Here is a 26,501-nt window from a genome sequence, read left to right as displayed (position 1 = left end):
ATTAACTTGATTTTGACTAATACTTATTGTTTCATTTTTTTATTGTATGTAAAATCCTATAAAGGCCCGCTGCCCATTGATGGCTGGGATAGGCTCCAGCACCCCTTGTGACTTCTAAGAATAAGCAGTATGGAAAATGTGTTTGCAGTGCCCCCTGCTGGTAGAACAAAATGTGGAAAGTTCACAAAAACTTTATTAAAATGACCCTGCCTTTTTACAAAGGAGTCTCATAACTAGAAAAACAAAATGTAAAAAATCCTTAACAAAGTTGTTTTTGCAGTTTAGGGGCCAAAGGAAAGATTTAGAATTCACACGCACACCAAAGTAAAAGTGACAAATAAATAAATAAAATGGCCGTTATTGCAGGACACACTTGTCGTTGTCCTTGTCGTACTTTTTTTTCCTCATGGCCAGGCCGCGCTCCAGACGCTCGTCCTCCTCCAGAGCCCTGGGCGTAAAGGAAAATGTGTGAGCGATGTCAGTAAGGAGCTTGTATGTGCCTGCGGAAAGTTATCGGCACGCACCCTCGCTCCTTGGCGTCCATGTGTCTGATGACATCATCGCGCTGGTTGACTAGCGACACCAACTCCTGCAGGAGGAGCTGCTCGCGCTCTTGCTGGGCGTCCGTTTTCTGCCAATCTGTCGTACAAATGCGGTTAAGTTGCAAACGGGGTCATGTGGCACCAAACAAAACAAAAATGGCGCTCGGCTAACCTTCCGCCGCCATCATGACTCGAAGCTCCCGAGTAAGCAGCTCGAATCGTCTTTCCAAGTCCTGCTCCTCCTGCCTGTGATCAACATCATCATCATCATCATCATCATCATCATCATCATCATCATCATCATCATCATCATCATCATCATCATCATCATCATCATCATCATCATCATCATCATCATCATCACCATCATCATCACATGACTCACAGCAGTTCCAGGTGGTCTTGTCTTCGAATCAAGGCATTCTTCTTGTTGACCAAGGTGAACCATTCCTGAATGAGCCGCTCCTCCTCCACGCGGTCACTTCCTATCACACACACATCAACTCAGACCTTGTTATGATATGTCACGGCTGAGGGTGCGCCGCACCGGTTTCCATGAGGCTCCTGAGGCGTCGCTCCACAACAGCCGCCCTGCCGTCGACGTGATTTTGCTCCGACTCCAACGCCGCCAGCTCGTTCAGCACGTACTGACTGGCGTCCTGAAGGTGCTGCCCGAACCGCATCCAATTAAACACCAGCCAGAGAGGAGGACGGGAAGAAAGGTGGTAAGTAGGAAGGGGAAGATAGAAAAGATTGAAGTGTGGTCAGGGTGAAGGAAGGTGGGCCAAAAAAATCTGAGTTTGATAATGTAGGCGTAAGGTTTGATTGGTTGGCAGATAAAGAAAACTGACCGTTCTCTTGTCTTCTGATTTGGCGGACTGCAACTCTGCATATTCAAAAATTAGTTATATGCTGCCATTGATCAACAGATGTCCAAGCCATTTCGACAAGGAGGAGCGAATTAAGATTCAGTCATTTGCTCCTCCAAGTAAAAATGGCACCAAAACAGGGGCATCACACACTGTCCTCTTAAAATCAAGTGATGAATCCTGTTAATGTGATTAGAGGTTCTCACCATTTGCCTGTGTGCAGCTTCCAGCTAACGAGCTAATGCTTACACCTTTGTCCTAAACACATCAAAAAACAGAGTTATCCAGAAAATAAACAAGAAGTGTATGTCAGGCTCACCTCTGAAACAGGGAGTAGGAACTCTTCTACAAGAAATCAAAAGACTGAATTCAGCACCCCTAATATAAAATGTCATTTCAGTTCTTTTTTTTTACCTTTTAGTGGTCTCTTGACCCGCGGTGGCGGAACCAACATGGCGGCAGCTTTCTCCTCCAGGCGGGTGACGGTGCGGAGCTCGCTGGCCGGCACGTCGCCGTGGGCGGGGCCATAGTGACTGATGTCACTCTCCAACTGCAGCACGCTGAGCTCCTGCCGTGTGAAGTGACTGCGAAGCTGGCTGACGTAGGTCATGACGATCAGGCGATCCGGAACGGAAAGCAGAACCATGTCGGATGGTTCCAGAAGGCGGGAGATGCCCAGAGATTCAAAGGCGGCGAAGGCCTGTCGGGAAAGGGCGGAGAAACAAAGTCAAAAATAAAGACAGAATGTTCTTTGGCGTGACAGGGTGGACAAAATGGGAAGTTTTTGGTTTGTTGATGTTACAGTAGCCATGTTCTACAATGCCTTCAATAGGAATCTCGACACTAGCAACATGGCCACTACTCAACCACGTGATGCTAGTTAGGACGCTCACCTTCTTATTGTTAATTTCAATGTCGTGAGCTTTTAGGTCTTCAAAATCTCTGAAAGGACAAGAAAAATAACATTTCATGACGGATGAAGTCAAAGAAACCAATCATTGACAGACAAGTCGGGCGTACATGAGTTTTGGGTGGAAGTGGTGCAGGATGGCGCAGAAGGCCAGGCCATTCCTCCATGAAGTGGTGAAGTTGGTGACCTTGACCCCCGCGTAGCCTGCTGTGACCTCCTGAGACCAACGCAGTAGCGACTGGCTGGTCACCGGAGCCTGTAGAGAGTTGACGTCGTCGAGCATTAGCGTGTACGCATTTTGCCACTTCTCGCGTTTACCTCTCCACCACCATTGTCGCAGCCGTCCTTGCCATCCGCCGCCTCCCTGACCGGCCCGACTTTTAAACGCTGCCCTGTCAAGCTGAAGCAGATGAAGAACATCAAGGTCATGCTCATCCTCGCATCACTCTCAGCGACTTACAGGTGGTCTCCGGACGACATGGGCGAGCGTCGGCCCTCCGTCTCCGCATCTCGGATCTCATTCGGAGAGGGAACCAGGAGCTTTTTGGCTGCAGGGGGCGTGTCATGTGACATCACCTGGATTTTGTCTAATAATATTCGCTCCTCCTCTCGCAGGCTTAAGGTGTCCGTCTTATCTTCGTGGGCAGCCATGTTGGTTTGACTGGGCTGTTGATCTTCATGGGCGGAGCCAATTTGTGCGGGTGGTTTGCTGTGAAGAAAAAGTCATTTTCATCATCATAGATGTAGTTTCGGAGAAAAATGATGTCCACATCATCTTATATTCGGGTCACTACTGTAAATAAGTATTCTCACATAGGGAACCAATGTTTCATGCATTAAAATGAAGAAGACATTCCATTGTAATGCTCACCTCTCGTCATTCTCCTCTTCTTCATGTATTTCCTGCTCCACGGTTGATATCTGCTCTGATTCATCTGGAATAAGTGAAGTCATTTTGTCTTCTGACTTTGACACTTCTTCAAGTCCCGGTGCCTTTACTCTCTCCTCGTCTTCTCTTTTCTGCATCTCCTGCCTTTCAGTCTCCTCCCTCGACCTCTGCACCTCCTTCTCTTTCTCCTCCTTCTCCTTGAGTCTCGACTCGTCCTCCTTTAGACTTTGTATTGCTTTCTCCTTTTCTGCCTTTCTCTCCTCTTCTGCTCTTTTCTGCATCTCCTGCCTTTCAGTCTCCTCCCTCAACCTCTGCACCTCCTTCTCTTTCTCCTCCTCCTCCTTGAGTCTCGCCTCTTCCTCCTTTAGACGCTGCATCTCTTTCTCATTTTCTGCCTTTATTCTCTCCTCTTCTGCTCTTTTTTGCATCTCCTGCCTTTCAGTCTCCTCCCTCAACCTCTGCACCTCCTTCTTTTTCTCCTCCTCCTCGAGTCTCGCCTCTTCCTCCCTTAGACGTTGCATCTCTTTCTCCTTTTGTGCCTTTATTCTCTCCTGTTCTGCACGTTTCTGCATCTCCTGCCTTGCAGTCTCCTCCCTCAACCTCTGCACCTCCTTCTTTTTCTCCTCCTCCTCCTTGAGTCTCGCCTCTTCCTCCTTTAGACGTTGCATCTCTTTCTCCTTTTGTGCCTTTATTCTCTCCTGTTCTGCACGTTTCTGCATCTCCTGCCTTGCAGTCTCCTCCCTCAACCTCTGCACCTCCTTCTTTTTCTCCTCCTCCTCCTTGAGTCTCGCCTCTTCCTCCTTTAGACGTTGCATCTGTTTCTCCTTTTCTGCCTTTATTCTCTCCTCTTCTGCTCTTATCTGCATCTCCTGCCTTTCAGTCTCCTCCCTCAACCTCTGCGCCTCCTTCTTTTTCTCCTCCTCCTCCTTGAGTCTCGCCTCTTCCTCCTTTAGACGTTGCATCTCTTTCTCATTTTCTGCCTTTATTCTCTCCTCGTCTGCTCTTTTTTGCATCTCCTTCCTTTCAGTCTCCTCCCTCGACCTCTGCACCTCCTTCTCTTTCTCCTCCTTCTCCTTGAGTCTCGACTCTTCCTCCTTTAGACTTTGTATCGCTTTCTCCTTTTCTGCCTTTCTCTCTTCTTCTGCTCTTTTCTGCATCACCTGTCTTTTAGTCTCCTCCCTCAACCTCTGCACCTCCTTCTCTTTCTCCTCCTTCTCCTTGAGTCTCACTTCTTCTTGTCTGTGCTTTTGCTCCTCTTCCTCCTTTAGACGTTGCATCTCTTTCTCCTTTTCGGTCTTCCTTTCATCCCGTTCCCGCTTCTCCTCAAGGAGTCTCTCCTCCTCGCACCTCCTTCTCTCCTTCAACTTCCTCAGCTTGTCCTGCTCCTCATAGAGTCGCCTTTTCTCCTCCTTCAGCAGTCTCGTCTTTTCCTCCTCGTGCTGCTTCCGCTTCATTTCTTCCTTTTCCTTCTTTTGCAAATCAGCGACTTCCTCCTCCTCCTCCTCCTTGTTGCCCTCCTCCAGGGCAGAGAAGTTGGCGGAGGTGTCCCTCAGTACGGGGCTGCAGAGGAGAAAGACAACATGGATGAAGGTCCACTTTTTCTTTTGCTCTACCACATCTGTGGGCCTCCTTTCATGCATGCTTTTCTTTTATTCTCCCATCTCCAGTCCGCTTTTCACCCTTTACACAAGGATATGGAAACATTGTCATGAGGGCAGGGGATTGAACCCACAACCTTTGGGTTGCTCTAGAACTGAGCCAGATCCCGTTTCTTTGGACTCTTTAGCAACCGTCTCTTTATCTCCATTACTTTCTCTTCATCTTCTCATGTCTTGATATTCACCGTCTCTGTTTTGATTGCCCCTCCTTCTACTTATATCCTGTCCTGCTCTCTCATACTCACCTGGTGGGGTCCAACAGCACAAAGCTTCCCAATTTGCTCCCGCACGGCGGTTCCTGTCCCTCAATGGTGCTGTAAGGCTTCTTGGGGGTGATGAAAGCGGCCAAGATGCTGGTGGAGGAGTGCCGGGGGACGGAACTTTCCAGGCAGGCAAAGGGCCACGGAGGGGGCGGAGCTATGATTAGCTCCGATGGACTGGGAAACAAAAAACGAGCGTCTGGCTTGACTGTAGCTGATTTAGTTTGTCCGAGGGCAGGCCAAGCGGGAGGAGGACCGAAGCAAACTCAACGTCCAGTAGGGGGCGGAAAAGCTCAAAAACACACTTAGCTCATCTTAGTATGGCCTTAGGATGCACTCGCTTAGATGCTAAGCACACAGCTAGAAGCTAGGAGAGTTGTGTGTGTGTTGTATATGGGTGGGTTGTATGTTTGTTTATGTTTGGGTACGTATTCCTGTTTTTCTAAGTAAGCCTTTGTTTGCATAATTGTGTAATTGCGTGCATTTTTGTGGGCCCACCTTCTCCTCCCAAGTTGTTCCTTGTCAGCCGCTTTGGAATCTTGCACAGTGATGGGTTGTTCATCAGATGAATGGGAATCAGCTGTGACATCCTGGTTTTGGAAGGGAATCTTCTCTGGGGGTGTCATCTCCTCTGCTGTGGTGGAGAAATTGTCAACAGGTGGCAGCGACACAATTTTCATTAGTCTATTAGTTTTTTACACTAACTACACTGGCCTCAAGTGCCCAAAGTGTACACGCCCAAAGGAGTAGCACAATAGCCATTGAAATGAAATAATGCCTTAAAATGAATAGGAAGTGACCAAAAAGCTACAGGCTAAGCTACATCCAAAGGCTATTTCTCTAGCATACCTGTGGACGTGCCACTGGCGGATGGATGCTGGGTTACAAGCGGAAGCGGGGGCACAAGGGTGGGTTCAGCAATTTGGCAAAGGGCGTCCAGATCCGGACGACTCAGCAAAGGCACGGGGGTGACGTCATCTGCAAAGGGAGGAGCTGAGGGGTGGACAAAAATATGAAGGTTTACAATTGCGCTATGTTGCAAAAGCCTGGCAGTTTACCTGTCGGTGCCTCAGAGGCAGAGGGCGGGGGGGACGAAAGCCGGCCTGCCGCTGGAGCTTGGAATCCTTGGGCACCTCCTGGAGTTACCAAACAAGGTAAAGGTAAGATGGTGATGAAAAAAAAATCAATGAAATGTTCACTCACCTGAGGCAATGTTGGCGTCAGCTGCAGTTTGGACCACCGGGGGGCGCCGCTCATAAGATACATAAGCTAAGAGAAAGTTAACGAGCCGGAAGATAATTATTTTTGTAAATGTATTTTACATTTGACAAATATACATCAAAAGCATGAGGGCAATATGTAAGTTCGTAAAAAAATATTCACATTAAAAGAAAAATGAAATTGAAAAATACAACTAAAAATGGGAACATTCGAAAAGTAAATCTTTAAAATAGAGTCAAATAAACAAATAGGTCCAAGAAAAAATATACAATATAAAATTCGCTGTCATGTGAGTTGGGAATTATTGAATGAATGAATGAATGGTTGTGAGCATGAATAAGAATACTTTCGCCTCCATGCTACCTTTTGCCCGGAAGATGGTGGGCAGGGGCGGCGGTGGAACGGCAAGGGGGGAGGCAAGGGGAGAAATGGAGGAGGAGGAGGAGGGGCACGAGGAGCTGGCAGACCAAAGGGGGTGTACTTCAGGGTGGGCTTGGCCACCCCCTTGGATGATTCATGAATGCGTGAAGATGGAAATAAGGGGTGAAGATGTTCAAATCACAGCAGAACACAAATGCATTCAGAAGAGCATTCCGGAAAAGTAGGAAATAGGAAAAGGAAAAGTAGTTAGTAGAGCTGCAACAATTCATCCATTAAATCGACTTATTTGATTAGATGAAAGCTTAGACTTAAATGTTACTTCTTTGATTGCTGATTTAATTAGAGTGCTGTTTTGATGGGTCATTTTAAAAGTGTTGTATTTGGTTTAGTAATTGGAATCCTATTAGGTGGCAACAGTGAAAATCACAATCTTCAGAGATGAAATATATATTTTTAAAAAAAATCTAACTCAATGGTGTTTCCTTTTCCTGAAATTAGTCAGCATTAATTGTTAATTATTCACTGACTGGATTATTTGAGCTAATGAATTGGTGAGAGTAATCCATTATTTAAGTTGATAGCTGCCACCCTTGTATTTGTCGGGGAGTTATTTATCAAGGAGTTACCTGCTTCAGGTGTGGCTTTGGGTGGCTGAGGAGCAGGGCGGTCGGGGCGGATTAGCGGGCGTGGAACAACTGCGGCTGTGGGGAAGAAAGGCGGCAGGTGAGATATGGCAGGCGGTTAGCGCTTCGACGCTAGCACTTACCTGCTGCGCCGACGGAAGATCGGTCGCCGTCCTCGTCGCTCTCGTTGAAGTCGTCCATGTTGGCCACGTCAGGTTTGACGCTCATAAGGCTGGCTAGACTCTGCATGTCTTCGTCGCTAAAGACGGCAGCGGTTACGCCAGCGCGACATTTCACCGCTAACGTTAGCAGAGCAACTCACGTGGCTTTTCCCTCGCGCACGAAGATGCACGAGAGAGACAGCTTGAGGTGCGCCTCCACCACTTTGACGGACAGCGGCTTGAGCGGCAGCCTGACGTCCGTCTGCGTCGGTGTGGCGCTGGCATAGTTCTTCAGGTTGATGGCGGCCGATGCCAGAACTTTACGGTGGCCTTTGCACTCCTGTTGGATCACGTGGTACAGTCAGAGGCATTGTCTAACATACAGCTTATTTTCATCTATATCTACAACCACTTTGAGTCATTTTTCCCCCTCCCAGTTTAAGTAAAAATAGCACCGTCTATGAATTAACAAGGAAATGACTCAAGCTTGCCTAAGCACCAACATAAAACAACCTGAAACTAACTTGCCGCAAAATCAATGGCAGCAACCAATGTACAGGATGTCAGTATAGTCAGAGAACAGTTATTAAAGGGCCACCTCATAAGAACAACTGTCGGGTATACGGTACTCACCCCCTCAATGACAAAAGTCCACTCTTTGTCCTCAAACATGTCAGTGCCCGCTTCCTACACATACAACAGCACAACACACTTGTCACCATTGAAAGCAACAATAGAGGACCATATAAGAGCATGAACGCTACCTTGAAGAGAGTCACCGAGATGTCTACGTTCTCAGGGACGGGCCACAGAACCATCCCTCGGTATGGGTTCTTGATTCCAGGCTGCCAACTGTGCAGCTACAAACATGAATACATACACTTGAGTCATTCTCTTTTTTGGATAAATTAGGATAAATGTTAACCACTTTAGCAGTATAGTATAGTCACTTTAGCATATAGCATTGATTTATTTAAATTAGGAAATATTAAGTGAATTTGCAACTCCCACTGAAAATAAACAGGACCTCTACTGCCACCAATGGCAGCTAATGAGTGACCTGTCAAATGAATCATGAATGTTAGGGCGTTTGTGGGCTGAGTTGCATCACCTTGGAGCACATGCGCCGGTTCCTCCTCGTCCAAACCACCCGCAACTTGTCTGGTTGCCTACACACACACAGAAACACAGAAGTGTATATTAGACATATGTGTGTACACTTTCCAAAACCATCCTAAGGCACCTCATGACCGTCATGAGGGCGTTGTGTTTTTAGAGTAGTGACTCTTGTGTGTGTGTTTGTGTTCATGCTTATGATTGTGTATTTGTATTGTATTGTACAGGAAGTTGAGGGGGAAGTTGCCGAGCAGTCATGTGAAAGCCTAATTTGTGTCAGCAGTGTGATGGATTTTCTTGATTTAGTGTTGCTGTTTTTGATGACATTTCTTTTAGTTAATACACTCAAATAAATAAGTTCCAATAATTTTTGGGGGAATTTTGTATTTTTTTTTTGCAATAACTTATTCATTTAAGAGTTTGACTTGACCATTTTTTTTGTCAAAATGGATTAGACCTTTGGTGCTATGAATGTCAGAAAATAAACAATTCTGTTCAAAGAATGTACCACCACGATGAATAGGGGTGTATACTGTACAAACAGCTGATGCGGGCACGCGCACTTTATTTCTTGAGATGCCAAAGAAACAAACACAGATCATATTCATCATAAAGATGATGTAACTGAGTGAACGTCCACTCACCATTTGTCTTTGCATTCAAGTAGCAACTCCTGGTAAGAAGCAACAAATTGAAACTTGGAGGCTTTTTTGCCAACTCGTTGAAGTCTCTTCCACACTGACGTCATCGTGGACACACACAACACGTCCGAGCGGGTCCAATGAAGTTCTCGTGTTCTGGTGGCTACACGTACACGCGCGCGCGCACTCGGCTAACTAACGTTCACTCTTCGGGAAGTCCCACGAATGAAGGGAAAAACGGCACGCGTGCCTGCGCACGCAAACTCCTTCAAGCGGGCTGGATTTACACACGCACGCGTGATTGTTTGAAATTCCACGTCCACGACAGACTTTGATCCTGAAACGGCTCGGCTGACGTGCGCGCGGACACTTGAAGGCGACTGGAGTTTCCATACGGGCTCGAGTGCGCGTTCACGACGGATGACAGCATGGGGGGGGGGGGGGGGGGGGGGGTATTTTTAGGACGACTGACAGGAGCAGCCGCGTGGGAGGGCGGTACATATTTTTCATTGCCGATGTCAATCAAAAACCTGAGCCCGCCCACCAGAGACGAATCAGGTAACATACTAAATACACAGCTGTATCGGATTTATATTGATTCTTACAGTCAGAAGTCGCGCTATTGTTACTGCTTCTTTTAGTGACGTCCAGTTGTTATACAAGGTAAGGCAAGGCACTTTTCGGTTTAATTAGAAAGTGGTTTCCAGTCAATGTTTTGGTCTTTACGTGTGTATTTGGCAAACTTTGGCTAGTTTTGACCTACATGCTACATAATAATACATGTGATCTTTCACATTAAAATGGTTTGATTGTTGTGTCCGCCATACGAGTCAAACCTAGCCAAAGTTTGCAAAATACACACGTAAAGACCAAAAAGATTGTCTAGAAACCACTTTGCTCTCTTCTTTAACCGGACAACTACAGGACCAGATGCAACCACTAGAAGGCGCTTGAACAATAACACATTAGGCGTTGAGTAATGCTATGTCTGAATCAATTCAACCCTAAATAACTATTTTATGACCGTAAAACATTTACTGCAGCTACAGCTGCGACACATAAAAACTACATCATCAATTACATCATAAAATTGAACTGTTATTTAGGAATAGTATAGCCACATTTTACTTACCAAAATCCGTTTTATTTGTAGACAAAGTCCAGCTTCCTTTCTTTCCTCCTTCTTTTCTATCGCTATCGAAGCTAATGCAAAAAGTCAAGCCTGTCCTGTCATATTTCGGTAATGTTTTTATTCAAATTAGGGTTGAAAATATCCATTATCAATTGTGACAAGCTTGCTAGCTTCGGTGTTGTCCGGCTTTTCTTAATGATGTCCAGCTTTCCTTGAAACGTCCGTCTTGAAGATGGCTTTGACAGTAATTCTGCAACCAAATACATTTCTTTTCTTTCTTCAGCCATTGTGAGTTAACAAAACCACTGTTAAACCACCACAACAATACATTTGAGCGGGTCACTACAGGTACAGTTCGCTAGCTCTGGCTAGTCCAATCTACTACTAGCCAATCACAGTCTGTGAAAGCGATGACGTTTCCAAATTCCCGGGAAAAGTCCTGTGTGTCACCAACTCGAAATCTGATTGGTTAAAGAAACCCTTTGATCGTCGCTTATTTTAAGCTACGGGGTCTACAGGACTGATTGTCAAAACCTCCGGGTAGATTTCTGACCCCAGCAACAAATAGAGGCTGAAATGTGATTGGTTTAATGCTTAAGTATGAAAAACAACCCAATTTGGTAGCAAAGCAACTAGCAGATGTTGTGCTAGCCTAATAATTCTGCATTCTCTCTAGAAATCATTTGAATATTCTACAAATATTCACCATGTTGTACAGTGCTAAATTTGACCCTTTTATGAGCACGAATAATAAAACGTGACCTGACAGAAACTTCACTGGAATCATTTTAATGGCCAAATGTTTTTTTTTTTGAAGACAAAATAACTTACAAAAACAACAAAACTCACCCACGCCATTTGACACTTGAACTGTCAGGCGTGGCCCACCTAAGAGTTCAAAAGGCAACGGGCGCAGCATCACTGGCTAATCTCCCGTAGGCTCCGCAGCGAGGCGGCGCAGCTCGAAATCAAACTGCACAGCTGGATGCTCGACTCCAGGGAGGCACAACTTTGCAGTTGGTTAGTGGCCCAGCGCATCTTGCTCAGCACCGCCTCCTCGGCGTCCCGCAGCACCGGCCGCATGACCGCCGGACGGGCGGCGGCGCTCGGGGCCGCGGCGGGGACGGCGGCAACCCCCGGGACGACCACAGCGGGCGACGGGGGCGTCGGGGCAGCCGCCGGCGGGGGAGGAACCATCCTACCTCCGGCCGCTGCGCCCTCGCAGTGCTCCGGTCGGGGCTGGGGGACGGCGCTGCTAACGCGGTCGGCGGTGTTGTTGGCATCGCCGGCGTTGTCAGCGTCGCCGTTGACGTGCGCCGGATCGGACGGCGCAGGGGATTGAGCCGCCAGCCGCCTCTCTCGAACCTGGGACAGCGCCGCCTGAGCGTTGAGGGCTGAAATGACACCCGAGAAAACGTCAGGAAAATGATGTCACGCATGAATTAACAGAATGGCTTTGTGGAGCGTCTTTTACCGGGGTTGTCCTTGTCAACGTCAGAGTCCAGCTCCTGACACGAGACACAATAGTTCTTGTGTGCGCGGTCCTGCAGCAAAATGGTCTGAAAACAAATAACGGCACGATGACACAAAATGGCATCCCGTGCACGTGCGTGTGTCAAAAGAAGGAGCTGGATTTACCCCGCACACGTCACAGCATTCGCCCAACATCTTGTAGCCTTTGAGGAGGTAGTCCCCCATGACTTTGCTGATCTTGTCTTGTCGCTCCCTGCGGGCCTGGATCACCTTCATCTCAGCCTCGGTCGGGGGTTCCCACTCGAAATCTTCCTCCTCTGTAAGTTGACACAGGTCCTAAATTAATTTTGCGGAATTTAAATATGACGAATAACGTCATCGGTCGGACATTATCCCAATTATTCAGAAGAAGTCCCATTGTTAATTTCCATGCCATTAGCATTTCTGATATTTTTATATTAGTAGTATTTAATAGATTCGATGTATATTTCACCCACAGGCATTCCAATTTTGAATAATTTGTAAGTGGTATAGTTTTCCCCTTAATTATGACATCTGCTTACATGGAACTTCTTTTATTTTGATATTCCTGGTAATGCTACTCGAAAATAAATTTGATTTGAGCGTTGATAGTGGGCGAAAAAGTTTGAGAGTAGCCAAAACGGACTACTTTGTACAGCGGATTTTAAGACATGCAGAGGTTTGCCAAGTACCCCCGGCGATGGCGGAAGGAAGACGGCCCACCACTATTTAAGATGCATTGTGGGATACTTTGAGGGCACCAGACGGGGGCTCGCCACGCAATCCAAGTGGACCACAAAACGGCAAACTAACTCGATGAAGCCCGTTTAAGTGTCTCGGTAGTTCTTTGCGACACTGCCTATGGCCAACAAACGCAACTTTTACAGCGAGAACGATTAGCACTTAAGTCAACTGTGGTAAACTGGCTAGCGAGGAATACCTCGCTAACATTGGCCGCTCAAACGTTAGGTAAACAAGTCAGTAGACAACCGAGAACGTTAAAAATGGAGTTGACCGTGTTACCGATGTCCACCCGAGCGCTTGATGCGTTTACGGAGTGACAAACAAACAAGAAAACAAAGCTACAAACCTCCATTAAGCGACATGTTGCTGCGCGGCGCCGCACGTCCCTACGTACAGCGTAACGACGTCACAATTTTATTCTCTGGTTTTACGTCGTAAGGGCGCTCCTGCCGCCTTGTGGACTCGGATGAAACTGTAGGTCAACGGCCTGGATTTTGCACTCAAACTGACAATTTTGTTTATTTTCTTTTATTTAGGGGAGAATATTTAAAGTCAGCGTTGAAGCATCTGGACAAAAAAGGAGATTTGCTGTTATTCAGATAACAGATCAATAACAAACCCAAGAAAAGACAAATATTATGACATTTAAATGTTTAATTTGACAACACCAAGCAGGAACACACTGTGAGGGTTACATGATACACATTGGAATAACAATGAGACACGCATGGAAATATTTAAGAGGATATTCTCCTGAGTTTTTGGGTCCCCATGTTTCACCTGTGTGTGCTTGCGGGCCCCGCTGGGTTCCTCTCTGAACAAAACACGAAACGCACATCAATCACTGCAATAAAAATGACCCTAAAAGATCAATATTTTCATATAAAGTGACATTTTACAACCTACTCACGTGAAAGCGAGGCTTTTATTCTGCTCGAGACGGAAAGTATACAAAGACAGAGAAGGACCAACATGAGTCATGTTGAAAATTAGACAACTAGTCAATCACTGTCATTGACAGTGATGGACTTCCAATGACCTCACCTTCAGGTTTGGGGTGCATGAGCATAATTGGCACCTCGGCGGTGACGTCACTGTGAAGAAAGGAAAACAAAAAAATGTGGGTGAAAACGAGCTGGGCATGCAGAAAGATGGACAAGAATCAGAATTTCCAAACCTGGAAGTCAGTCCTCCCAGCAAGCTGTGGGAATACAAAAAAAAAAAAACACGTTAGCATGCTAGGCTAACAATGTATTGAAATTTGGTGGAGCGAGCACTCACCCTCCTCCGGCCACCATCAAGTTGACTTTGAGCTTGTAGGACACCAAAATTCCCAGTACTTCCCTCTCCACATCTTGACGCAACCTGGGAAGGGATGAGATGATTCACTCATTGGCTGGATGAGATGTTTATCATCGTTAATGAAAGTGAGCAAAAATCATGTCGGTCTCACATGGTGGTGGAGGCCAGGTTGGTGTCCTCGTCCTTGAGGCGTCCATCCAGCGCCAGACCGCGTTTCTCCTTGTTCTCGGATAGCAGCGGTACGATATTCAGGGTGCTTTCCAGGGTTCCGCCCGCCTCCACCGTCTCACTGGAAATAAACATTGTGGATTTTCAATGAATAAAAAATGCATTTTTCATGTATATTTTTGTATTTTCCTGACAAAAAAAACAGAGGGCCACCTACCCAAATTCCTTGGTGAAGACACACTTAGTGTACTTGTCAGCAGAGTAGAGGACGATGTCAGTAGTTTGCTCCACTGAGAAAAGAATGGATGACCTTGAGTGACCCCACCTGACTTTGGACGAGGCATGGCGCTGTACTTACCCGTCACCTGAATCTTTTTTACCATTTTGTTACTCTCGTTGTTGATTTTCACCTTGATGGGGATATTCTCGCCGTGGAAGTACAACTGCACCAAATAAAATATCCTTTAACTTTTGATCTGGGAGTATAATATATTTGATATCTTATCAAAATATGTCCTATTTGAAAAGACTCGTTTACATCTTTGTCCAAAGACACCTCCAGGTGAACAGGCTTGTCGGACATCATGAAGTTCTTGCAGACTTCCGTCTTAGGCCCAGCGCCTACTTGGGACGGCGCATACTGGACTTTGCGCACGATCAGGCGCGCCGTGTCCCTGCGGGAAACGTGCCCACCGTTAACGCCGTGGCCGCCACGTGCACCGCACCGGCGGATGGCAACACACTTACTTCTTTTCAATCTTTTCGTCAGCATTGGACTTTTCGTTGGCCAGGTATGTCTTGACCTCAAAGTCCACACCGCAGGCCTGAAGCAAATAAAACCACAAAAGATTCAAATTTTGAAGGCCTTCTATCCCTTTTTTATAATACATGTATCATTTTTTATCTTTAATACTTTCAAATTCCCCATTTTTCTTTATCCCCTTCCATATTAAATCATATTTTCCATGTTAATCCCCACTTTTTCCTCTTCACTCCCAATTTTTATTACCCTTACCCTTATATCTGATTATATTTTGTATGTTCTTCCTTCATTCCAATGAAGCTTTTTAAATAATATTTGCTGTTTTTCTCTCTTTTTTTCTTCTTTTGAGGCTATTTTTGCACATATACGTACCTTGCCCTTGTCATCAGGGCCCGGCTGAAGCGACACAGAACACGGAAGGTTGGTAGAAATCTGCACAAACAAACAAAAAAACAAACAAACAAGGACACAACTTGTTATTTGTGCACTTTGTGGTGCAGCTTTAAATCTCATTCTACTTGTGTAATGATAATAACAGCATTGAATTCAATCCCTCATGTTTATATTAGTCGTACTTGAAAGGAAAATGGACGTGCGTCGTCTCCGGCCTTCTTGAGGAGGGTGTCGTGCATGGCGCTGAGGGCCGGCTTGTGATCGTCCGGGTAGATCTGAACGTGTTGGATCCAAATGTCCTTGCGGAAGCACAGGCCCATCACGTCCAGGTCGTCGCTGCCATAGCGGAAGGCGCAAGCCAGCTGCACAAAGACTGCCGACGGCCGGGCGAGCGCATCAGGAGCATGTTAGCGTGTTGGCGTGGTGACTCAAATCATCACTGACAACTCTCATTCCAAATGCAATAGACATCTATTAGCGTTATTGGTAGTGAATGATCCAATCAGACTGGGAAGGCCCAAGCTTCCCAGTCTAAATGGATTGGGGATTAAGTACAGTCAATGGAATTAAAGATAAGCATATAAAGGCAGTCCTATTAGTTTAAATGAACGGGGCCTTTATTGCCGTCAATGGCATGCAGTGAGTTCAATAATACTGAATAATAATGGAAATAAAAGTTGTATTCATTCATGCATGTATTTATAATGATTAAAAAAAACAATTCTATTCTGGCATACGTTTCAGTCCGGATTCGGCTCCCCCACAAACCTTGTGAGGAAAAGCGGTTCGGAAAATGAATGAATGAATGTCGGAATAAACAAAATGAAATAAAATGATGATAAAATGACAGACTTTTGCAGTCTGCTAGAATGCTATCATTCTGTCTACTTGCAGTACCTAGCAGCATGAGAAAGTGAGACATGATAATATATTCTGGTTGTGATGTCATAACCAGAATTGGCTGAAAAAATTGTCTGTTCCCAAATGCATTGTTTTGGGGGGAATAACAAGAAATTGCCAAAACATTGAGTCAGAAATTCATTTTCGACATGTAAAATGTATCTATTAGTGCAGTCTTGTTCATTTTTTTTGGATATGCTGTGCATTTATTTGACTGCGCTTTCACACATTGTGACTCAATACTTACCTTTTCTGTCCCCAAAGTTTGAGGTGTCCAACTTGACAACCCCATCTAGAAGACAAGTGTAACGTCACCCCATTGGTCGTACAAACCAATGCAAGGAAAAAGGCAGTGACGCACCAACTTGGTCCACACTGGTGACGTGGTCCACGTAGTCTCTCTTTCCCAAGTAGAGCGTCAGGCCACCGTTGCCGCTCGTCTTCTTGAAAACTCTGCGCAAAGAAAAACACCATTTGGGCTTTGGACGGCCATGACAGAAGCAAAGTTAATCCCAGCGGATGGGTGAATGTGGCCATGTGGAGCCGGAGGTCCCGGCCGGCCTTGCGTGGATTGAACGGTCGCCTCGGGTCAGGCTTAGTGGCTTCTTCAAAATAAGTTTGACCACACTTTGACCTTTTTATGTTACATTGAGCGGCTGTCAGCTACTTGAAGCAGATCCCACTTGACCACAAGCCTTTTTTTAAAGCCGTGCCCAAAGTCAGCTGGGATAGGCTCCAGCACCCCCCACGGCCGTAGTGAGGAAAAGCGCTTCAGAAAATGAAAAAATATGAAGAAAACTATGGGAAATATTTACCTTTTTAATTTGTTTTACTTTAAAACACACACACACATATATATATATATATATATATATATATATATATATATATATATATATATATATATATATATATATATATATATATATATATATATATATATATATATATATATATATATATATATATATATATATATATATATATATATATATATATATATATATATATATATATATATATATATATATATATATATATATATATATATATATATATATGTACACACATACATATCACTTTTAGTAATAAACATGATGTCAACACACAATTTACTTACACAGGCTGCACAAAGCAGGCCCACCACTTTGACACATACACTATGGATTTAAGTGTTCCAGTCAAATCACACACACACACACACACACACACACACACACACACACACACACACACACACACACACACACACACAAACAAAGACACACTCAAGTATTTCGGGGTACATGTCACGACTCACTTTGACATGTTCGTAATTGTCTGGAAGCGGTCTGAGGAATCAAAAAGACACAAGAAGAAAAGAGCATCACTCAGTGACCCGTTTGTAGTTATTGGACGGCATCATTGGTGAAGACACGGCGTGGAGATCACGCCAGGTTAATCCCAACCTTCGGGATTAGCGCGACGTGATTGATGATGAGCACGTCGCTATTCGCGGAGTTTTAACCGGATCATCGATTCGGGGAATTAATGGCGTGCGGGCTAAATCTGCACGGCAAAAGAAATTAGCGTCCACGATATATAAATGTAACCATCTGTTTTTCCATCAATGTCTACAGATCAATGATTCCCATTGACAGTGGTCAATGAATGAACAAGTAGGACAGCGCAAAGTTTTCATTTTGTCAAATAATTGACAGTTACAACTTAAAAAAATATCAAGTGTTAAATTTCATGGATCAAATGTCATCAGGATAGCAAATGTTGCGCGAGTGAGAGCAATTCTTACTTGATGGGATGTTCGCAGGAGGTCGCAGGAATGCGTAAGAGCCAGCGAGAGTGTCGCTGAAGCCTGAAAAGTAGCCTCTTATATACAGTGGCATCCAGGTAGGGGGGCGGGGATAGTGGGGTGGGGGGGTCGGCGGGCACAGTGGCTTAAGGGCCCCGGCCGGTCGAATCTTGGCGCGTTGGCCTGGCCGGCCGCTTAATCCCATCAAGCTATCAGTCGCTTTTGGAACACAAAAGAGTTCTAAATAATCCACGGAGATACGACAAATTGCTTGGGGATCAAGTGCACGGCTCACTTTGACCCCGGGGCGCGTTCCGTCGTCCACGGGTGGCGTTGAATGGAAAAATGGTTGCAAAAAATGCTCATTGGGTGTGGGTGTGGGTGAGGGTGTGGGCGAGGATGTGGGTGAGGATGAGGGCGAGGGCATACCGTTTTTTTATGAGGATTTTATATGAATGTGTATGTAGATAAATGATGACAAATGATATATTACTTCAAAATTAGTACAAATCATCTCATGGGAAATTTGATGAAAAATGTTAAATTGTAGAAAAGTGAAATCAAAAGTTGGAATTTAACTTTCAATTTGTATTCCGAATTCAAACCGGTAAATGGAATCAAAACCTTGTTCTGGTTATTCAATGATTATTTTTTATTTTATTTGGTGTTTTAGCCAATGTTTTATCGCTGGTGAATGCCAGCACGTTGCTAAATAGAATATATCAAAAAAATAATGAAAATTGTCTGTCAAATCTTTTGTTGTTGTTTTTGTATAAGCCCAAAAAGGTGCTTGTGATGCAAACAAAGCTCCTTTTAGCTTGAGGCCTTCCTTGAAATGTTTGTCGCCTATTTTGTGCCGTGGCTTAAAATAAATGGGAGAGTATTTGCGAGCTGTCACGGATCAATGTGGACATTCTCAGAGCTCCTAAATCTGTCTCGCGCGTGCACAATTAGGATTCCCACCGCGCTGACGCGGCGCCGCTAAACCTGTTATTTGGACGTCGTCTCGGGAACGTGCCAGAAAATCAAAAGCCAACCTCTAGGGGGGAAGGAAGATTAACACAAAGCCTACACAATTATATCTTTGTTTTTCTTCCTCAATTCAAATTAAACAAGTTTCTAATGTCGTCATTTGTATTCTAAAATAGTGATCATTGTTTTTTTTTTTTAACAAATACTATGTGGTTCTACTATTTAGGATAACTCTCATTTATTAGACAGAATAAAAAAATATGTATTCACATAAACATTCAATATCAATTAAAAAAACATATTTGAAGACATGTTGTGCTGTTGGAAAGTCATTTTGAGCAAATAACATTTTTCAAACATTAAATAATCAAATATTTGAATATGAGATTCTATTTTTTATGTATTACTTTGACATATAAAACATAGAATATATACTTTTGTCATTATCAGCCTTGTGGATAGCATATCGGCCTCACAGTTCAGAGTTCGAGGGTTCAATTTCAGGTTTGGACCTTCCTACATGTTTTCTCTTAGCCTGTGTTGGTTTTTATACGGGTACTCCAACATCCCAGAGTGCGTTTGGTCATCATCTGTCTGCCCTTCGGCTGACTGGCGAGCAATCTTGCGCATATTTTCCCAAAGTCAGCTGAATGATAAATAAATATTATATTTCCCAATCCTTCCAAAAATGGAGTGTATACAAAACAAGAAGGAACAAAATCAAGCAGTTTTCATGCGCTATGACGTCCCAGCGACGTTGACTTTGACGTCAGGGCAACGTGTTCAGGTGGGTCGCAGCTTGGTGCAGAGGATTGACCACCTCCCCTCCGCTCCCCTCCGCTTTCCTCCCGTTCTCCCCCCCACCCTCCCGTCCGGGTACTGCGGGTTGGATCCTAGCGCGCATGCACACTTCTTCTTCTTCGTCCTCCTCCTCCTCCATCGCTTGTCCCACTGCAGACTTCCCGGCCGGATAACCGAAGAGAAAGAAAGGGCATCCATGGCCGAGTCTAGACCCCAATGGGGATTCCCGCGTCTACGCCGCGCTGCGGTAAGTCCCCCGCAAAGGATGGAGGGGCGAACACGCTGCAATGCAAGCATGTGCACGTCACCTTGACAAAAGTGCGGGTGTGTGCGTGAGAAACACTGCAGGCGCGGAGTCACGTTATGACATCACGAGCAGAGTGGGAGTGATGCGACGATGTCATGGGTTGCTTTATCACTTTAATACCACTCCACTCAATTTATACATATTTTTTTGGATTTTATTGATTCTGATATTTGGCAGAATAAAGTTGAGGTGCGATCAATGGTAATTATAATCATTGTCAGGTTACTCGATTGATGATAGGAATTCAGAATGAATGTAATTTTTTGGAAATTTGAGTTAAGGATGTCCTGATAGCATTTTTTTGTGCTCAAAATTTGCTGATTTTAACAATGTGTCAATAGCAAATACTTGTTTCTTTGATTTCTGTTGATAAAACTTTGATGAGAATGACCAATCCAGGTTTGGCATCCAATCAGTCTCCTCATTTGGAAAAATTAAGTCCACCCTTGTCAATACATTTTCTTTTAATTAAGTAAGCCAGATAATGGAGGGACCAACATCGGAGTTAGCCTAGTTTTGGATTAGCATTCAGAAAGCAGTAAATTTCTTTTAAATAGACAATGAAAATACATCACTTTTTATTCATATGGCCCATTATTTTGTTCTTCTCTTGACCCCATCAGACATCATTCCCCGGCAACCTGCACCTGGTCTTGGTTCTCCGCCCCTCCACCTTGCAAAGCTCTGCCCCCAGCCCATCCTCAAGCACGGACCTGGGCTTCCGTTTTAGCCACGACGACTTCATGTTCAAGATGCCGGTAACGCTCCAGCGCCATGGACACACACCCGGGGCGCCACGGGGTGTCGAGACACGCTTTGATTGACAGGTGGTGATGCTACGCTCGGTGGGCGACCTGCTCCGCTACATCGACGATAACCGCCTGACTTCAGACGTGCGCGGTGGCGGCGGCGGCGGCGGTGGCGCCGAGCGGTGTCGCGGCGACTGGATCGTCCTGCGCTCGGTGAGCCCATTCAGGCCGGAGAAAAATTTGAAACCTTAAACGCTACAGCTTGGCGTCCTTAGGCCATCGAGACGTTCGCCGTGACCGTGAAGGACGCGGCACACCTCCTGCAAGGCTTTGGCTCCGAACTATCCGACAACGAGCTTCCGGACAAGGCCGACGCCGTGGACTTTCTCCTCCGCTCGCATACTCGGCGATATCGCCACATGAAGGTGTCGCCATTGTCCTCGTAGAGTTATTATCGAGGTTCTGATCTCCACTGGTTACGTCTTAGGAGGACATTGTTGGGGTGCTGAAGGAAGGACGTCTTCTTTTGGACAACCTGGAGACACTGCGGGTGTCCAAGGCGGAGGAAGATGAGGATGTCAGCTCAGAATTGGCCACAGTTCAAAGGTCAACGGATGGATTGGCGAGGTTGTCATCTACTTGACTGAAAGGTCGATTGTGTATGCAGGCTTTTGGCTCAGTTGCGTGACATGGAGGAAGCCTTTGATGGCTTTTTTGAGAAGCACCACCTGAAGATGCAACAGTACCATCAGCTCCTCCTCTACGAGAGCAATTTTCAACAGGTATGTCCATGTCAAATCTTCAACACAATCCATTTACAGTCAAATTTGCACTCTAAAACAAACATATATTACAATATTGAGAATGATGCTAACTCTGTTAACTTTAATGTCTTCATTTTATTATGTTCTCTAACTATAAAAGCGGGCATGTCTAAGTGTGATGTTTACTTAGCATAAAAAAATAGTATTTCTCATTATAGTCTGCATGTCAAAGGTCATACAGGGCCCCCTCGAGTTCTGTTTCCATGTTGCCAACCTAAAACCATCATGTGTATACGTTTATGTAGATGGAGGAGGAGTTGGAAAAGATGGCCGCCGAGGAGAGGGCCATCCCAAGCGTGGGGAGCACATTGCTCCAGACCGAACAGCTGATCAAAGATCTTCGTTTTCTGGAGCAACATGCAGAGGTCTCACAGACACTTAGCCACACAACCTGCACTGAAAAAAAAGCTTATCCCTGTTTTTGTTTTGTTTTGCATGTGTTCAGGAAGCCATGTCCCGTGCTCAGGTTCTAATGTTGCAGGGCCACCAGTTGGCCGCCTGCCATCATTATGCTCTGGCGCTCATCATGCAGCGCTGCAACGAGCTGCGTCACCTCTGTGATGTCATAAGTGGCGGCCTGCGTGGCAAGCATGCCACGCTAGCACGAGCCAGGGACCTGCTTTTACGACTCGATCGAGTAAGTGGGCGTGGAGAAGTGGATTGTGGGCGGGGTCTCACACACCTCGCTCGCAGGCATTGCGGTGGTGTGACGAAGGCGCATACCTCCTGGCCAGTCAGATGGTTGACCACTTCCAGAGTCGAGAAGGTGCACAGGAGGCCTTGCGTTATCTGAGCTGTCACCAGGAGGGGGCGCCTGATATGCTAGACAACAAACAGGATATCCTCAGTCTGGAGTTTGAGGCCATTCTGACACCCCAGCTACAGGTAGCGCCCCCTATTGGCCGCAAAGTCATGTCAGAGAGTGACAGTAGGTTGTTTCCTACTGCTGACCTTATTGTTGCCAGAGTCAAATCGCCATGGTGACGGAGAAGCTGGCGTCCATGAAGGCCATGATACGCAACAGGGAGCAGTGTCTTCGCAAGATGGTTGACGTCAGAGTCAGACCCATCCAGCCGGTGGCCCCGAGGCCTGAAGCCGAGTTGACGGAGACCCCCGAAGCTGCCGGAGCCAAGACACCCCTCTTCTCGCCAAAACACGGTAACTTTGTGAATGAATCAATGTTTGACTTCCATTTTGAGTCACATGCTGGATCAGATTCCAATTGGAATCTGCTTGTATGATATCTTCAGGTGTGGACTTCAACCTTCTCAACTCCAGGTTCTCCTTTGACCTCCTTCCCGGAAAACGAACCTCCAGGAGGACCGGCAGCCGGCGAAAGGTGCGTACGAACACGCTGGCCCATTTGTGCGACTTACTCGTCCGTTGTGGTGAGTGCAGATAGAAGTGATGCACGACTACCAAGGAAACCGAAGTTCTCTATACGGATCCGCACCCGATAGCGACTCAGAAGTGGAAGAAGGGGCGGATCAAGTGACCAGGCAAGTACTGGTCAGATTGACTTCAAAAGCCCAAACGGTGGAACTTCATGACTTCAAATTTTACAGTCGCATCATGAAGGAGCTCCTCTCCACCGAAAAGATCTACGTGGAGCAGCTCCTTGCCGTCCTCCTGGTGAGCGCGGGGGACATGGGTCGCTTTTTGGGTCGGGCACTGATGTGCTGAGGTCCACCTTCAGGGCTACAGGGCAGAGATGGAGGACCCGTCGGCCAATGATCTCCTACCATCGCTCCTGCAAAGTCACAAGGACGTTCTGTTTGGAAACATGCCCCAGATATACCAGTTTCACAGCAGGTAATGCTAGACTTCACTTTGCCCTCTCGAGGCCCGGACGCCCATTGGTCTTCCTTCTCAGAACTTTCCTGCGGGACCTCCAGGGTTGCCTACACGCACCAGAACGCGTGGGCCAGTGTTTTCTGGAGAGGGTGAGGACCACGTGCCTTGCTGACATAGGTGGTCCCTCTAATAGTGTTTTGTGTGTGTGTGTGTGTGTGTGTGTGTAGAAGGAGAAGTTCCAGATGTATGAGCAGTACTGCCAGAATAAGCCACGTTCCGAGGCGCTATGGCGACAGTGCTCGGACTCTGCTTTCTTTCAGGTGAGTGTACGCACGTGACTACTACTACTAGTAGTAGTACTATTAATACTACTACTACTACTACTACTACTACTAGTAGTACTACTACTAGTATTAGTAGTAGTACTACTACTATTAGTAGTAGTAGTACTACTACTAGTATTAGTAGTACTACTACTACTACTACTACTACTATTACTACTACTACTACTAGTAGTAGTAGTAGTAGTAGTAGTAGTAGTAGTAGTACTACAAGTACTACTACTACTAGTAGTACTACTAGTAGTAGTACTTGTAGTAGTACTACTACTGCTGCTACTACTACTACTACTACTACTACTACTAGTAGTACTACTACAGCTCTAGTAGTGGATGTATATACGTAACATAAACCTAAAAATCAACTATGCAAACTCGCAGGAGTGCCAGAAGAAGCTGGGGCACAAGCTCTCTTTGGACTCGTACCTCCTGAAACCCATCCAGCGCCTGACCAAGTACCAGCTCATCCTCAAGGTACTGCTTACACCGGTAGGAAGCACCTGTCCACTTCTGACGGCTCTTTTGCGGGTACGTACAGGAACTTTTGAAACATTGCTTGGAGCCGCAGTACCATACACAGCTTCAGAAGGCGCTGGACTGCATGCTGGGCTTACTCAAGTCGGTCAACGACTCCATGCGCCAGACCGCCATCGTCGGGTACAAGGTAGATGTCAACCAAACAGCATAATCGATCGCATATCTTTGTAAAATAAACCAAAAAAAGCACAAGAGAACTTAATTGTTGTAATCCCATTTTGCCCAAAAACAAGCCAATTACACTTGTTTTGTCACAATGTAGGATATTCACCATTCAGCAAAACATATGTGATTGGAAGCCTAACGCTAACTCTACCCCTAACCCTAACCCCTACAATTTGAGGAGGAGCCACAGACAGCACTATTTAATCTTTGCTACGAACACAAAACTCTTGCAGCCACTAACGGAGGTCCGGGTGTGGTCGGACGTGTTCCAGGGTGAGCTGGGCCTGCTGGGCCGGGTGCTCCTCCAGGGCAGCTTCAGCGTGTGGATCAGCCATAAGAGGGGGGCAGCACGCATGAGGGAGCTGGCGCGATTCAAACCCGCCCAGCGCCACGTCTTCCTCTACGAACGGGCGCTGATCTGCTGCAAGCGCCGCGACGACCACCGCCGCCCGCCCGTCTACAGCTTTAAGTCCTGCCTCAGGGTGCGCGCACACTACAAACTCACGATAACAAATCAGCACATTGTAAATCAGCCGGCCAGGTGAAGCATTTATTCATTCATTCATTTCCTGAACTCACTCAGATGAACTCGGTGAGCTTGACAGAGAACGTCAAAGGAGACAACAAGAAGTTCGAACTCTGCCACAGAGGAACGCAAGAAGTCTACATTCTTCAGGTGCACCTGCATTCTGAGAAATGGGGATGAATTACCCCACATGATCCTTGCATCCCAAAAAGTTGTTTTGGTGCCTCACATCCATACAGGCTCCCAGCGCCGAGGTCAAGGTCACCTGGATTGCCGAAATCCAGAAGATCATCAGTCAACAGCATCAAGGTAAGAACATCCATGAATGATCCTGCCTTCAATGCAAACTAACCTGCTTGTGATCTTGCTGTCAGAAAGCCGCATCATGGACAGGTGAGTGAGTTGCCATGCATCATAGTAAGGTGTACTTTCTGTTTAAGCTGCGCCCTTTGCTCCATCACCTTGTAATCAGTGCATCTGAGGCCTGCGAGCGGAGGGAAGGCTGCGCCGGGTGTCTTCCCGTCACTCGCAGCTCCTCGGCCTCCGGCGCCGCCCACCCCACCAGATGGGAGGAGACTTTTAATACCAGCCCCGCCCACTCTGACCATACGCCGCACTCGGTGGCCGCCTGCGACAGCTTGGAGGACTGGGCGGCCACGGACGGTTCCGACATGTCCGATTCGGAGGACGATGATGAGGAGGATGAGGATGACGAGCCTGCACCGTTAGCAGCGGGTCGTTACCGAGTCCAGGTGGCTGGCGCCGTGGCCAGTGCTGATGACATCATCTTTATGTGCGGCGATGTCATCCGACTGCTACGCCGCGACGAGGATGGAATGTGGTGAGTGATGTCTAACGTAGCCTAAACTGTATGTCTTTAGAATGTGGGAGGAAACCCGGGAGTACCCGGAGAAAACCCACGCAGGCCCGGGGAAATTTTTGAGGGACAACTGTCAAAATGAATTGGTTGTCTTTGGCATCAGGCTGGTGAGGAACGTCAACAGTAACGAAGAGGGACGTGTCTCGCCTGAGGACCTGCACAGGATTTTGGGAGAGACATGCTGAGAGCCAATCAGAGCAGAGCAATGTCCATCACAGAAAAGCACAGCATCAGCTCTTCCTCATCATTGTCACCATCATCACCACCACCACGGTTAACTCGTCATGTGCCAATGCTACTCGCACAAACATGTTGTTCTCCGTTTTTGTACACTCGTGCCAGGTTTGTAGAATTTGTACGCAAATAGCTAACTAAGGCAGTCAATCGGTCCACAAAAAGAGCGTCAGAAGTGCCTTACGTATGATGGCTAGAATGGTGGCGCCCGCAAAAAAAATAAAAGACGCGCGCCCAAGAAAGATAACATATCCAGATTTTAGGATTAGACGTCGCTTTGATTGATTTATTTTCACTTTCCAATGCTTGTGTTGTGTTTTTTTTTAGTTCAGCTGCCCTTGTGGTCGATACAATCTCGTTCATTTGTGTTATGTCGATCCCGGAAAGAATCACAATATAAAGCGCACAAACAAAAGTC

General features: G+C 46.2%; 4 protein-coding genes across 14 annotated transcripts; 1 reads left to right on the top strand and 3 right to left on the bottom strand.

Moving 5' to 3' along the window:
* Positions 1 to 175: 175 nt before the first annotated feature.
* On the bottom strand, positions 176 to 11,030 carry LOC144212288 (EH domain-binding protein 1-like protein 1). 7 transcript variants are annotated; one of them, XM_077740039.1, is made up of 27 exons: positions 10,554 to 11,030; positions 10,404 to 10,475; positions 8,626 to 8,683; positions 8,279 to 8,374; positions 8,148 to 8,201; positions 7,676 to 7,854; positions 7,497 to 7,612; positions 7,357 to 7,431; positions 6,713 to 6,853; positions 6,332 to 6,397; positions 6,187 to 6,264; positions 5,978 to 6,121; positions 5,627 to 5,762; positions 3,193 to 4,770; positions 2,782 to 3,030; positions 2,640 to 2,721; positions 2,432 to 2,577; positions 2,305 to 2,353; positions 1,826 to 2,111; positions 1,731 to 1,756; positions 1,618 to 1,669; positions 1,395 to 1,428; positions 1,090 to 1,220; positions 928 to 1,027; positions 715 to 788; positions 525 to 639; positions 176 to 448 (listed from the first exon to the last, which is right to left on the bottom strand). In XM_077740039.1, the coding sequence occupies exons 3-27, from the start codon at positions 8,635 to 8,637 to the stop codon at positions 358 to 360; spliced, it is 4,110 nt and encodes a 1,369-aa protein (XP_077596165.1). In that variant the 5' UTR covers positions 8,638 to 8,683; positions 10,404 to 10,475; positions 10,554 to 11,030; the 3' UTR covers positions 176 to 357. The 7 variants fall into 7 exon arrangements, with proteins under 7 accessions (XP_077596165.1, XP_077596164.1, XP_077596159.1 ...); XM_077740038.1 differs by having other exon boundaries at positions 10,404 to 11,030; XM_077740033.1 differs by lacking the exons at positions 10,404 to 10,475; positions 10,554 to 11,030 and adding an exon at positions 9,275 to 9,674 and having other exon boundaries at positions 1,090 to 1,210; positions 1,394 to 1,428.
* A 146-nt stretch (positions 11,031 to 11,176) lies between these two features.
* On the bottom strand, positions 11,177 to 13,095 carry znrd2 (zinc ribbon domain containing 2). Of its 2 annotated transcripts, none has more exons than XM_077740044.1 (4): positions 12,988 to 13,095; positions 12,042 to 12,193; positions 11,878 to 11,962; positions 11,177 to 11,797 (listed from the first exon to the last, which is right to left on the bottom strand). In XM_077740044.1, the coding sequence occupies exons 1-4, from the start codon at positions 13,001 to 13,003 to the stop codon at positions 11,322 to 11,324; spliced, it is 729 nt and encodes a 242-aa protein (XP_077596170.1). In that variant the 5' UTR covers positions 13,004 to 13,095; the 3' UTR covers positions 11,177 to 11,321. The 2 variants fall into 2 exon arrangements, with proteins under 2 accessions (XP_077596170.1, XP_077596169.1); XM_077740043.1 differs by having other exon boundaries at positions 12,042 to 12,212; positions 12,988 to 13,037.
* Positions 13,096 to 13,277: 182 nt separating this feature from the next.
* On the bottom strand, positions 13,278 to 18,062 carry LOC144212290 (arrestin-C-like). Of its 3 annotated transcripts, none has more exons than XM_077740041.1 (16): positions 17,957 to 18,062; positions 17,468 to 17,498; positions 16,529 to 16,620; positions 16,415 to 16,459; positions 15,450 to 15,640; positions 15,247 to 15,306; positions 14,859 to 14,935; positions 14,650 to 14,785; positions 14,470 to 14,554; positions 14,329 to 14,401; positions 14,095 to 14,232; positions 13,923 to 14,006; positions 13,819 to 13,842; positions 13,686 to 13,735; positions 13,544 to 13,571; positions 13,278 to 13,455 (listed from the first exon to the last, which is right to left on the bottom strand). In XM_077740041.1, the coding sequence occupies exons 1-15, from the start codon at positions 18,048 to 18,050 to the stop codon at positions 13,567 to 13,569; spliced, it is 1,185 nt and encodes a 394-aa protein (XP_077596167.1). In that variant the 5' UTR covers positions 18,051 to 18,062; the 3' UTR covers positions 13,278 to 13,455; positions 13,544 to 13,566. The 3 variants fall into 3 exon arrangements, with proteins under 3 accessions (XP_077596167.1, XP_077596168.1, XP_077596166.1); XM_077740042.1 differs by having other exon boundaries at positions 13,278 to 13,485; positions 13,552 to 13,571; XM_077740040.1 differs by having other exon boundaries at positions 13,552 to 13,571.
* A 1,781-nt stretch (positions 18,063 to 19,843) lies between these two features.
* mcf2b (MCF.2 cell line derived transforming sequence b) lies at positions 19,844 to 26,501 on the top strand. 2 transcript variants are annotated; one of them, XM_077740257.1, is made up of 24 exons: positions 19,844 to 19,976; positions 20,660 to 20,794; positions 20,864 to 20,998; positions 21,061 to 21,210; positions 21,273 to 21,391; positions 21,453 to 21,567; positions 21,855 to 21,974; positions 22,055 to 22,246; positions 22,303 to 22,494; positions 22,575 to 22,767; positions 22,860 to 22,948; positions 23,008 to 23,108; positions 23,175 to 23,241; positions 23,306 to 23,421; positions 23,483 to 23,552; positions 23,631 to 23,723; positions 24,123 to 24,215; positions 24,280 to 24,405; positions 24,716 to 24,925; positions 25,027 to 25,119; positions 25,209 to 25,278; positions 25,344 to 25,362; positions 25,442 to 25,810; positions 25,953 to 26,501. In XM_077740257.1, the coding sequence occupies exons 1-24, from the start codon at positions 19,926 to 19,928 to the stop codon at positions 26,032 to 26,034; spliced, it is 3,000 nt and encodes a 999-aa protein (XP_077596383.1). In that variant the 5' UTR covers positions 19,844 to 19,925; the 3' UTR covers positions 26,035 to 26,501. The 2 variants fall into 2 exon arrangements, with proteins under 2 accessions (XP_077596383.1, XP_077596382.1); XM_077740256.1 differs by having other exon boundaries at positions 24,677 to 24,925.

This window comes from Stigmatopora nigra, chromosome 19 (genome assembly GCF_051989575.1).
Source record: "Stigmatopora nigra isolate UIUO_SnigA chromosome 19, RoL_Snig_1.1, whole genome shotgun sequence".
Classification (NCBI taxonomy): domain Eukaryota; kingdom Metazoa; phylum Chordata; class Actinopteri; order Syngnathiformes; family Syngnathidae; genus Stigmatopora; species Stigmatopora nigra.
Note: the sequence above shows the minus strand (reverse complement) of the source record. Positions and strands in the feature narration are given on the sequence as shown.

What these genes read in the sequence shown, in the direction of transcription:
- LOC144212288 (XM_077740032.1), bottom strand. Translation starts at nt 9,378, where the DNA reads ATGACGTCAGTGTGGAAGAGACTTCAACGAGTTGGCAAAAAAGCCTCC. An exon ending in TCTCGGTGACTCTCTTCAAG is followed by an intron (nt 8,202 to 8,278) that starts GTAGCGTTCATG and finishes TTGTATGTGTAG; the next exon opens with GAAGCGGGCACTGACATGTT. An exon ending in ATCTTCCGTCGGCGCAGCAG is followed by an intron (nt 7,432 to 7,496) that starts GTAAGTGCTAGC and finishes TCTTCCCCACAG; the next exon opens with CCGCAGTTGTTCCACGCCCG.
- znrd2 (XM_077740043.1), bottom strand. An exon ending in AATGCTGTGACGTGTGCGGG is followed by an intron (nt 11,963 to 12,041) that starts GTAAATCCAGCT and finishes ATTTGTTTTCAG; the next exon opens with ACCATTTTGCTGCAGGACCG. An exon ending in CGTTGACAAGGACAACCCCG is followed by an intron (nt 11,798 to 11,877) that starts GTAAAAGACGCT and finishes GTGTCATTTCAG; the next exon opens with CCCTCAACGCTCAGGCGGCG.
- LOC144212290 (XM_077740041.1), bottom strand. Translation starts at nt 18,050, where the DNA reads ATGCCACTGTATATAAGAGGCTACTTTTCAGGCTTCAGCGACACTCTC. An exon ending in ACAATTACGAACATGTCAAA is followed by an intron (nt 16,621 to 17,467) that starts GTGAGTCGTGAC and finishes TTCTTTGCGCAG; the next exon opens with AGTTTTCAAGAAGACGAGCG. An exon ending in GCCCTGATGACAAGGGCAAG is followed by an intron (nt 14,936 to 15,246) that starts GTACGTATATGT and finishes TATTTGCTTCAG; the next exon opens with GCCTGCGGTGTGGACTTTGA.
- mcf2b (XM_077740256.1), top strand. Translation starts at nt 19,926, where the DNA reads ATGGCCGAGTCTAGACCCCAATGGGGATTCCCGCGTCTACGCCGCGCT. An exon ending in GGCGATATCGCCACATGAAG is followed by an intron (nt 21,211 to 21,272) that starts GTGTCGCCATTG and finishes GTTACGTCTTAG; the next exon opens with GAGGACATTGTTGGGGTGCT. An exon ending in TTCTGGAGCAACATGCAGAG is followed by an intron (nt 21,975 to 22,054) that starts GTCTCACAGACA and finishes GCATGTGTTCAG; the next exon opens with GAAGCCATGTCCCGTGCTCA.